Source organism: Nyctibius grandis, chromosome 5, assembly GCF_013368605.1.
Source record: "Nyctibius grandis isolate bNycGra1 chromosome 5, bNycGra1.pri, whole genome shotgun sequence".
NCBI lineage: Eukaryota > Metazoa > Chordata > Aves > Nyctibiiformes > Nyctibiidae > Nyctibius > Nyctibius grandis.
The window spans coordinates 39,449,315-39,461,718 of NC_090662.1; the positions used below are offsets into that span (position 1 = coordinate 39,449,315).

Consider the following 12,404-nt stretch of genomic DNA (forward strand, 5'->3'; position numbering starts at 1 on the left):
AAAATATTGTGTGTGGGGGGGTGAAATTTAAAGCCCAGGAAATGTTTGTGGGGAAGACATTTCAAAGAAAATGTTGATACCAATTTTTATATTTTATCAATTAAATAATAATGGTTGTATTCAGTGCTGTTACATAGACAATAGGATGTTACTTAGTAACTAACATTTCAGTTACTGAAACAATGTTTCTGATATGTATAACATTAATATTTCTGAAATGTGATTTCCCTTTGTTCCGAGTAGAGCTATGTATAGTTTCCAAATTGAGAGGCAGAGTCTCCTCAAAAATAAGATAAAATATCCAAACAGCAACATTGTGAATCATTACTCAAGTAATTGTTCTTGAAACAGAAAAATTGACCAAAGTACCAGGAAATTCTTTACAATGGGAACTTATTTAAATTTCACTTAACTTTTGAAGGTTTTGATCATGAATGATGATATTATTTTCATGTTACAGTTAATCATGTACATGAGTATTTTCATATTAAGATGTGTATGCTGTCAGTGTTTCCAGTATCAAAGTTAAAGCTGTCCTAGGTGAGACAACAGCAATGACAGTGGGGAAGGTTTAAGACAAATGATAACCTTAACATCTAAATAGCCTTTTTTTTTGGTAGGCTTCATTGCAGCTGTTTCCATTATGTGTTTTTTTAATGTAAGTTTCATAGAAAACTTATATTCTTGAGACAAAAATGAGTAGTTGACTGTTTGCATTTTTCCCTTTGTAGGCAACAAGTAACAGAAATCATATTTGTTTTAAAAGCTGTCAGTACTCTCATAGATTCACTTAAAAAAACTCAACCTGAAAATGGTAAGTTATTGTTAAACAACATGGTTCTAAAAAAGATAACATTGTATCTGCCACAAAGACATATTTATTCTTTCCTGTAGTAATTTTCACACAAATTGAAAAGAAAAATGTAATCTGTAAGATTCAGTATTTTGTAATTCTCTGTATATGTAAGTGTCAGGTAGTCTGAAAAAAAGCCCACAAAGTTTTTGCAAAGATACATTTAATAAAATAGAAGATTTCAATTTATGATGTCTTTTATTAGATAGAGCTTGGTGTCTTCCAAAAACAAACCACCAAACTTCCATTAAATGTTAATAGAATTCTTAAATATATGTAGTCTTGCTAGATCCTTTTTCTTCTCATTATACCTTTATAGGTCTCTATGGATCACGTTCACATAGGTGCACTCTGCAATTAAAGGGGTGTACAAGTTAAATGCATGGGCAGGCTGTTAGATACTTAAACTTGTGGTCTTGCTTTCCCTCCCTTTCTGCTGTAGTACCTCCTGAGAAAGATGTCTTAGCTCAGTGATGCCCAAGTAAATGGTTAACAGGTGTATTTAGAGGGCTGAATTAAATGGAACACCTCAGCTTCACTTATAATCATGCATCCTGTTCCTCCTGTAAGCTGCACCTACTGTATGCATAGAGAGCTCCCACCAGAAAACTTAGTCAGGAGTCTTAGTTAAACCAGTTGTATTGGACTCTGAAACTCTGACAGAATTGCATATACAACACTTCCCTCTACCTCCCTGCTTTTGATATTATGAAGAACAGAAAAAAACTTTTCAGTCCGGAAACAAACCAACCAACCAGCCTTTCCAGAAAAACACAGGCAGGAGGGTTTCTGGAAAGAGGCAGTGCCTCACTTGCATCATCGCTGAGCAGCCAAATTTATGATAATGTTGTTTCCAAGGTGCATGGTAAAAGGCTGAGGGCAGAACTATGCCAGGATACCTAAAGCCTTTTGGAGAGCCCTGAAGGCAACTGAAGTGCTACTTTGGTGGACCCTTGTCTTAGAGGGGTAGAGTAGCCCACTCAGCTGGACTGTTCCCCACACCCCTCCTCCTGCAATGAGAGAAATTCTTCACCTGGTCCTTATATGGCAGTGATTGCCAGACCTCCTGCATACTTTCTTCTGAAGAGAACCACTGGACAAATTAGAGAATCACTTCACTCCCACTTCTTCTAGCTTTTAATAATTTTATTTCTTTAAGAAAGTTATTAATGTTGTCTGAAATGAGGGTTTTGTTCTCTTTTGAAAACAGAGCTAAACCAGAGATAAGCAAGGAAGTGACATTATTAAGAGTCATGCTACAGTGTTTAATTCCACTTGTTGGACTAACAAACTTTAACATGAATATTTTTGTTTCTTGATCCAGTGTTTCTCCCTCTGCCTTCTATAGCTCTTGTAATCTGGATTGATTTGAAATTAATAGAAGGCCTCATTGCTGACAAGTTTCCAAAAGTGAAATGTGCATCCAATTCAATTTTCTGTCAATAGCTGAGAAAAGCAGGCAGAAAATGTATGCGTATTACAGATTTAATAAAAGTAGTATCTTTAATTTGTCAGTTCTTCATCCAGAAAACACAGTGAATGACTCATATGTAGAACCACAGGTGTGTAGCACCATTTAATGGATATACCATCTGGCTTCCAGCTGCTGCTACTGCAAAAAAGGGTAATGCTCTCCTGCAGAAATCCTACATGATATCTGACAGCCCTGTACAGATGTCATAGTGTCTGTATAGCTCTAGGTACCTATGTTTAGGCAGCTGAATGCGCCCTTATTTATACAGGTATTGAAAAAAATCTATTTTAAGAATTTGGACAGTAGTAAGTGATTCATTCTGTTCTTTTCTTCATTGCAGTTGATGCTAACACATGGGCACAAGTTATTGCCTTGTACCCGACTTTAGTAGAATGTATCACCTGCTCATCCTCGGAAGTGTGCTCTGCTCTGAAAGAGGCACTGGTTCCCTTTAAGGACTTCATGCATCCACCAGCATCCAAGGTACAGAATGGAGAGTCTTGACCCCATAAAAATTTTTTTAATTCTTGAAAGAAAAAAAAAGAATCCAAAAAACATTTGTTACTGGGTGAAGTTTCTCTGAGGAAATCTCTTGTGACTAGTACTTTGGCAAGCAGTGCTGACTGCCTTTTAACTGTACTAACAAGAGCTCAGTAATTCATGAATACAGGCTATATCTCAAAGGTTCCAGAGTGAGTAGCAGTGCAAACCTTTAATAAATTTAACTGAATAGTTGGAATCATTTATAATCTGATGTACTTGCTACAGTATCTTGAAGTGGTGATTGAAAAGTGGGCTTATGTACAGCTTGTTGTGTATGTGTTAATGATGTAATTAAAAATATTTCAATTCAGTCAGATTTATTAGGCTGGTGTTTTGCACCCTTTTTTTTGAAGTACGAATTGTACTAAAATTTTATGCAAGATGGTACTGTAACATTCCATATATCTGTAACCAGCCTTTGTAAACAAAGGGAACTGATATACTTGTGTGTATAATAAATGGTACAGTTCTGTATAAAATAGTTGCATTTATTATTTAAATTCTTTTTAAAATATTGATAATGTTAAATGCTTGAAAATGTATTTATTATGAATAAGTTGTATGCTTGCATTTTTACTTACAGCCTGCCTTCTAAATTGCCAGATATGCCCATTCATATCTGATCATGTTGTTAGTTTTTGCTTAATTGAATGTACCTTCTCTGTGGCCATCAGACATCTAAGAAACGGTCATACGACAAAAGACTGCAGCACGCAGCCAGTAGTCTGGTGGTCTCAAACTTCAAAGTAGTTGACCTGAAATAAGTTTGAAGATGCAGAAATCCACTGTAGCACTTCAACACTACCATACCTCACTTCATAATATATTTGTTTCAAGATGTTTTTTCTACTCAACTCTATCCATTTTTGTAGTTGCAGCCTTGCTTTAAAAAAAAATACCTATTTGAGGGTTGTTAGCCTTTTTTGACTTTCTTGGCAGGTATCACAGTGTTTGAATCATGACCCAAGAAAGGTGATTTCAAATATCTGAAATACTTGGCTGTAATATTTTGTTCAATAATTTTAAGTGCTTTGTTTTGTAATGTCTTTTCAACCCAAACAAATTGTTCTAATCTTTGAATTATAAACTGTGTCTGATATAAAACCATGAGAAGTGTATTTTTGAAGATAGTTATTCATTTAGAAGTGCATTAAAATTTGTCATTAAGTAAATGTGAATTTGTTTCACGTAATACACAATTGAGGCAAAACACTTTCAATAGTATTGTTTTTTAAGTTTGTGACTTAGCACTTAAACTCTTATTATTAAATCCTTAATTGTTATTTCAATAATGTTTTACCTGTATTCACATATTTTTAACCTGTGATGTGAAAGCACAAAGGCCAAATGTAAAAAAAAAAAAAAGACAGGTGCCTTTCTATGGATTTCGGAGCTTACCTTTAGGTTTTTGTTCCTTAAAGTCTTTTGTAGATATTAAAAGAGATTATCATGCATAAGAAATGGTATTATAGATGTTTGCTTTACACTTTCCTGGCTAAAGGGACATTGATTAGTACATGTGAATAGACGTAGAAGTTATAGAGTTGAAGGTGTGATGAACTGCGCAGGGTTAGAAATAGCCTGTGTGAATAATGTTGTACAAGCACGGCTTTCAACAGCTTGCTCCCATAAAGCTCCAGTTTATGGTCCTTTTTAAAAGCTTTCTGTTTCAAAGTGCAGTAAACATTAAAGAGGCTTCAAGATTTTGCAGATTTCTCTGTGACCAAAGTTGCGTGGAACTTGATCGTCAAGCGTGGATAGTTTTTAGAGAACACAGAGTTTACATTAAGGAAACAAATGCTTCCCATTAATAGAATTTATGTCCAAATAGCTTCTTTGGAGGAGCTGTTCCAGTGTACTGCAGAACTGGGTCCCACATACAGATGACAACACTATCTGTACTCTGAAAGTAAAAACCTGGCAACTGGTCTCCTAATTAGTGGAAGATAAATCAAGGTCTATGAGGTCATTAAAGAAACAAAGTGTAGGACAGGAAAGAAGGGTATTTATTTGGTTTAGAATATATTATCTTAACGAGAATTTCTGGAAAGAGGTGTAAAGACCAAACTGTGGGTGAGTTTGTTTTGAATTGTTTTTTCAGTGATAACACAGATGCATTCTGTCCAATGAAGCGAATCTTCAGCTTCATCTCTATTTTAAAAAGAGGGTGTGTAAGTCTTCCCTGACTCTAGAACTTAGAATACTTTACTGCCTATGGACATTAATCTTCAAAAGGTTTTGAAATAAACTACCAATGATCTAACTTTCCTTCCTTTCCTCTTAATTGCAAAATGAATAATATCTGTGCGATTTGAGGCATATTTTGGACATGCAAGCTGAGGCTGACCATATTCAAACCGCTTTCCTGTATTTTGTGTGAATAGTTTGACAACGAAAACCAAAGCTACCTAGTTTAGAAAAGTTTTTTCATTGACTAATTTTGTCTGTGAATAAGAATTATTCCCTTTGCTGTGCCTTCTTGTTCAGCACTCAAATATTTCTTCCAGCTTGAAGTATCAGTTTCTTTTTTCTATTTGTACTTTTTGCTAAATGTTCTTAGGGCTTCTTTGATGCAAACAGCATTTTTGAATATTTAAATTTCACATTTTTACATGTTTCTAGCAAGGTAAATCTTGTTCCTGAATAAATTTAATTTAACGTTACCTATTGAGTAGACTCATGTCCAAGTTCTTCCCAGGTCTGTAGAGTTGCTTAGTCATGAGAAGTAAAACGTGGACATTTTCAGGATTGGGGTCTGCATCGTGTCACTGAAATCAGCTAGAAAAGGGGTACACCTGACTGTATAGAAATGTGTCAGCTGGAAGTTAGCAGATAAGCATTAATTGTTTATTGAATGTAACCACAATCTTCACCTTTTTTCTTCTTCCCAACTTTAAAAAAGACGTGGATTGGGAATCCAAAGAGAAAGCGTGAGGGTCTTACAGATTATTATAAGGTTCATATTGAGATTTTGGATTACTTAAGAAAACTATGTCTCAATGTCATGACCATTGCCTTAATGTACACAAGGATTTAAGATTACACAGTAACTCTGATTAAGAAAAAGGAACAGATGCCTCAAGCTGGGAACTTCTTATAAAAAGTCTTATTCTTAGAAGTAACCTACAGTAGTGGTTTGTTTTTCATCAGAGATGCTTATTTAACTGGACATCTGTTTTGTTCCCTTGTACATGTGCCTGCTTCCCTACCTGTTTTATTGGTGAACTGTGGAATGTTACTGGACATTAAGCTACATGAAATACATGGTCACTGTTAGTTATTTACAAGGGCAAGCAGGAGTATGTCTGTGAAACTTCAGTAGTTTATCATCGTATTCTGCAGATGGGGTATTTTTTTCACCCAGGCTGAGTTGTTGTTCTTGCCAAATGGCAAGCCTTCTCATAGCTGGCCTTGAACTCTTCAGGCAAGATATTTTTAGTGAGGTTATGCCTGCCTTTTCCTCAGTCCATGGCACAACGTACTCTACAGAAATTAATTTAGTAGTTCAGGATACTGCTGTTCTTAGGGGGGTAAAAAGCATGTTTTCTCCTCATCTGTTTCTGTATGGCTCAGTTCTTTGTATTTCACTAGTTGTTCACCTCAAAATTGTAGCTTGCTACTCATTTCCTATGTGGGCAGGCATCTTCTACAACATCTGGAAATTATCATTAGCAGAAATGCCCCTAGTTTCCAGGGAAGCAGAAATTTCACAAAACAAAATCTACTATGTGTATTTTCTGTCCATCTGTTCTGATCTTTCATTCTGTCATTGCTTTCCATGTCACCTTTCAAGGGGTAAAGGGAATATCGTTTGCGTACGTGTGCATAGTAGGTGTATAGCGTTGTGAAGGAGTCAGCTATGAAAATGTGACTTGTGTGGTACCAATGAATAACATTTTTCTTCCCCCTATAGCTTGAACAGAGACTGTGTTGCTTTAAGAATTCTCAGGAATGTCTTCCAGTTTTATTGATAAAAAACGCTAAGATAATGTATGGTTCTCATTATGAGCCTGGTTTGGTACAAAAAACCATTCTCTCTTAATGACTGGTGCTTGCTTATGCAAGTGAGATTCAGAATTTCACCTCTGCCTCTTTAGGTAAAAATGCTTAGGTAGGGATGTAAACTGTTTGAGACCTCACTGATTCCTGCAGCCTACTAAATAACTCTGTTTATTACAAGGCTAACAGGATATGGACAGTTTTTCCAGCTGCAGGTTATGAATAAATTTAGTGAGTGAGGTCTGTGCAGTATTTAGTTTATCTCAAAGTCTTCAGGAAAGAGCTTCTCAAACAGAGAGCTTCAGTAGGACTTTGCCCTTGTAAGCATGCTTCCCAGATAAGAATACTTTCCTCACATGAAGGTTGCGTCATATTTTAAGAACTCATCAAATGTAAATCTTGTTTCATAACTGAGTTGTAGTGTTCAGATTTATGTCATCTTCAAAGTATCTGACTGCTGTCTAATTTAGGACAGACAATGTTTCACTCTCTAGGAACCAGCTCCTGGGATCAAGAATGACTACATCAGAAGTAAGGGAGGAAAAAAAATTGATGGTTTAAGACAACTGCTGTAAGAAAAATAGTGAAATTAAATATTCATGATTCTTAGGGTGGAAGGAGAACATCAAAATAAAAATCACTGGACTTCAAGAAGTGATCACAAAAATTACAGACTTCAGAAAATTGGTAGGTAAGATCTCACAGAAGACAGGTCTGAGGTAAGAGAGGAATTGAGGAGATAAGACAGTTCCTTGGAGATGCAAAGGTCATGACTGAAAGTATATCCCAGTGCAGGTGATGGAGATGAGCTGTAATAAGAGACCTACTCAGTTAAACAAGGACTTTAATTGACTTCAAACACAAGGAGGGGAGGCCTACAGAAGGTGGAAATTCAGATACCACCAAAGAACAGTGTTAACAGATAAGGATGAAAGTAGATGAGATACAACTGTCAACTGACAGAGAGTAAATACATAAGTAGTAAAAGATTTGCACTAACAAAAGTGCTGACTATTTAAGAGGATGGCTGTTGACTTACCAACTGATCATGTGTTTAGTTCAGATTTGCAATTTGTGTGTTGAATTTTTTGGTTTGTTATAGTGATGACTGATGCAAAAAGTCAAAAATCAGCTGCCGGTGTATTGCTCGTGCAATTGATATGAGTGACGAAGATTGAAGAAGCTTACCTAGGAAAAGGAAAATAGGATAGAAAATCATTACATGTTGTCAAATTGACTGGGCCTATAGAATTTCTTCCTGGTATTTAAAGAACTTATCTGAGGAACTTCAGCAGTTTTAAGATCATCTTTGAAAACTAATGTAAGACGAGACGTACCAGATGACTGAAAATAAGCAAAACCAGTGCTTTAACTTTTTAATGACAAAATGGAGGAGAAGATGGAAATTATAGATCAACTGGCCTGCCACTGATTTTTTTTTTTCTGACAAGTAAAAATTAAAATCTGTTGTTAGCATCAGCAAGATATCCATGACGTGCATAACAACCGATAAGTGTTTGCTATGATTAAGTCACATAAACCCAATGTAATCTCTATGAAAAAGTGACAGATCTTGTGGATGGGGATAAGAACTAGTTGCTAAATCTTGATTTTAGTAAGGCTTTGGACACTGTTTCACATGACTCATTCATAAGCAAACCAGGCAAACAAAGTCTAGCCGAGCAGACAGGACTCTAAAAGCAAGTATTAGCTGCTCAGGGTCAGAGTGTGCAGACTGGGATTCTACATGTAGCTTCTCTGAATACCATATAAGGATAAGTGAGCGTGCTTACTAAATCGGTAGCAAATTGACAGATGTATTACAAGTATGCTAGAAAACAGGATTATAACTCAACGTCTCAACTGGCAAAATGGTCTCCCAAAACCCAGTCAGCTTTTTCTGTTTAATTTTGCCAGCTTTCTTGAATAGGAATGCAAACAGCTGTCATTAACACCATCAAGAACTAGATCTGAAAACATGTTTTGCAACAGTTTCTAAAAATAGAAGTATAAAACAAGTCTTAGTGTCTTTTAAGCAATTGAAAATTAAAATTTGCTATCAACTTTTTAAACTGATGAATTTCTGTGCATAATTCATAATTTTATAACATTTAATCTGTACAATGATTGTGTAGTTGTCTTTAAAGCATCCAGTCAAAACTTAACTGAAAAATGAAGATTTATTTAAATAATGTATCAAACACCTGATCTCTACTTATACTGTTTTAAATGATTTCAACTAACAATGTATGTTATGTCTTAAATTCTTAAAGAATTAAGGTGTATACTAAAGACAGGAAGGAATTCTTGCAATAAAAACAGTACTGAGTGGCATTACCAGCAAAATAGGATTTTTGTATTGCATTGTAGAATGCATGAAATAGAAGAACTACAATGCAGTAGTTACCATCCACTTTTCTGATTCAGAATGTAATAGTCCTTGTGTCCTAAGAGTTACCCATTAACATGCTAAAAACTGATCCTTGTATTTGAGGGCCTTATTTAAGCATTTATGTCTTGATTATGAAACAGATTTGATAAAAAGGATAAAAAATGTTTACTGTGCTAGCTGCAGTGTTCCATTAGCAAGAGATGAGTGTGTTCATTGCTCGAATTTCCTTTATAATCTATGTTTAGAGGACTTCTCAGATAAGCTTATTTTTAAAATCAGTATGATATGCTTTTCTCTCCATGTTAACATGTTTATTCCGACTGGTGGTCCACATGCCTACCTTAAGAACTTCCTAAGGAATCTCCTTTGTCAGCATGGTAATACTCTTTTCACCTGAAGCACCTTCCTTACGGAAGGGATGAGTTAAATACAGCTACTATCTTTTTCTTCAATCAAAAATACTGCTATGTTGAAACATACTCAAAGGCCTCAGCCCGTATGGCCCATCAGCTTAATGTTGTTGAGGGTTTTTTGCTCTGTTTTGTTTTCAGAAGGGATTGCCAATGGATAAATAAGAAAGAAAATCCCTTGTAAGTCAGGTATTTTTTTGGCATCTTCACAGTTTTGTTATTGAAGACCCTGCTCTTCAAACTGGAATTGTAACTGCTGCTCTCTGGGTACAGAATATCTGCCTTAGACTTGGTATGAGTCTCCATGACCAGTGATATTTCCGAAGTTAACAGCTTCAAGACTGCAGAGGCTGGTGAGGATGAGAGACTGCTGGAAACTTGAAACTTGGCATCGCCTGGTCTGTTGTTTTTAATGTTAACTGTTTCTTACTTGGAAGTATTAAAGTTCCCAAGGAATTGCTTATGTTTCTGGCTTCCTTGCCGGAAGACTCGCACTTCTTTCCCCCATCACGTCACAGACTAATGCCTGGTCATGAGGGGAGGGACTGAGCAGCTCCATAGAAAAATTGCAGCCAAAACTGGAGTGGCACCAACAGAGGGCCTTTAAAATCACAGAGAGCAGTCTGGTTTTGATCAGCCTCTCTTATGAGAAAACATGGAAGGGGACAGGAATATTGTGTGCATAGTACTGCTGGCATGTACATGTACAAAAAAGTGGATTGTGGCATACATCACAACTATTACTTGCAGATCTACTTACTGAACATTTGTTCAAGCCTCAGGGCTTGGCCTTGTAGCACAATATGGTACTACCTTACCACTAAAATGAGCCACAGAGTTTGCACATAGTACTGCCCTAGAACAAATGAAGAAAGATAGACATTTATTTTAAAAAGACTGATTTAAATTAAATATTTTCTCTTAAAATATGAAATCAATAACCTCTGTTACAGCTGTATGCACTGTAATCTCTTTAACATTTTAAGCGGTTATGTGTTGCCAAAGTCTTGAGGAGAATGCACTGAACTGATGAATGGAGTAGCACAAAACCCTTCCTCTTTACAGAGTAAGAATCAGGAAGCAAGTTTTTGAAGTGCTAAACCACAGTCTGATAGCAGTAGCTGCTTCTTGCAGTTCTATTTCACTTCAACCAGCTCAATTCAAACAACTAGTTCAAACTTGGAAACAGATTAGGAATGGAAAAAGTTTGGGTTTTTTTTCCCCTTCCATACATAGGATAGATCTGTGAAGGTAAAATCTACTGTGTCTAAAAGCTGAAGGCAGTGCCAGACAGAAACAATCAGTTCTGTCCTCTTTGTTAACAAGATGTATTTCATGAATGTATCCAATACATTTAAAACAGATCAGTCTAAGAACAAATTATTTGAATGCCATTTTTTGTATTATTCTACTTTGCATCCAAAGAGAGCTCTATGGAAACTAATGAAGTGTTAAATAATCACAAAAAAATGTACTCAACCATTTTCTGATAAAATAAAATGTAACCATTTAGCATCCAATAAGGTATAGAATTGTTGATTATGTAAAATGAATTCCCCAGTTATAAAAGGCTGCCAATCTTAATGCAATGACTAATTGCAAACAAACGCTTAAATAATTGCTAATGAAGTAATAAAAATAATGTTTTGGGAGAGATAAATACAGATGCAAAATAAGGTTTAAAACATAGTTCCCTGCTTATTTAAATCATTATTAAAAACAAGTCACTTTAGACAGAAATCATTCCTCCTGTAATCAAACTTATGGAGGCAGTATGGAGTATTTGCTTTGAGAGGCACATGTTGGATTCCTCTTCTGAGATTTAGGTAACTAAAATTTTGAGGTCTACCCCAAGATTAACTAGCCTGGCTTTCATTTGCAGTTGGGAAAGACAAATAGGCAGGCCTAGCAGGAGATCCCTTCCATCCTAAAAGAGGTCATGTAAGTTGCTATGTGGAAGTGCTGGTTCTTGCTATGGGAGCAGAGGACAACTGCTTTAGGCTTAGGCATCTGGTATTTTGTGGTTTCTTTTCAGTTTACTTTAGACATCTCAAAATGGGGAAGATGAATCTGTCAGTGGCTCAGCCAGCCACAGTAAATACAACTGACTTTGCTATTGCAATGTGTTGATGGTGCTGTAGTTTTTCTGAGCTCCCCTAAGAGCATTTTCTTTGTGTTTTTTTTGCTTGCTTTTTGTTTTTTTACATGTCCTTTGCAGGGGCCTACTCTGAGGTGTGGCTGGGATTTTTTTCCCCTCATCGAGATCATATTCAAGTATTTATTTGTTGCATCCTGTCTCTGCTAGAGACAACATGCTATGACTGCCTTGTAGTCATAGCATTCAATACTTAGATGAAGACTTAAGAGCTCAACAGTTAGTGTAGAAAATAGTCTTTTTTGAACCTTAAATTCTCCTTGCTACTGATCTGTCTTGGTTTTCCATAGGTTCCCCAGTTTGGGTGGAGTACATGATGTTACTGTCTTCACGAACTCAGTAAACTGAACTAAACACTTCCAGTCCTGCTACACTTTTGTGCACTCCTGATCAGAGAATTTTTCTGTTTGTTTTTTATATAACATTTAACTGCTGCTTTCTACCCAATTGTTTCAGGTCAGCAAGGTTACAGTTGCTTCTGATACCTGTAACTTGGTGCCTGAATGCTTATTTTTGGCATTTGAACTTCTCATCTATGAGGAAAAAGAGAAAATGTTTGCTAGTAAGCATGACTTCTT

The 12,404-nt window shown here is 36.0% G+C and overlaps 1 protein-coding gene across 4 annotated transcripts in view; it reads left to right on the plus strand.

Moving 5' to 3' along the window:
• MON2 (MON2 homolog, regulator of endosome-to-Golgi trafficking) overlaps positions 1-12,404 on the plus strand; it is a 97,959-nt gene that overhangs the window by 69,463 nt on the left and 16,092 nt on the right. For 2 of the 4 annotated variants that reach the window (XM_068400428.1, XM_068400431.1), the window contains exons 34-35: positions 732-814; positions 2,668-2,810. In XM_068400428.1, coding sequence (XP_068256529.1) covers positions 732-814; positions 2,668-2,810 — 226 coding nt within the window. Of the gene's footprint in view, positions 1-731; positions 815-2,667; positions 5,428-9,883; positions 11,929-12,404 lie in introns of those variants that run through there. The other 2 variants (XM_068400429.1, XM_068400430.1) reach the window with 2 other exon arrangements.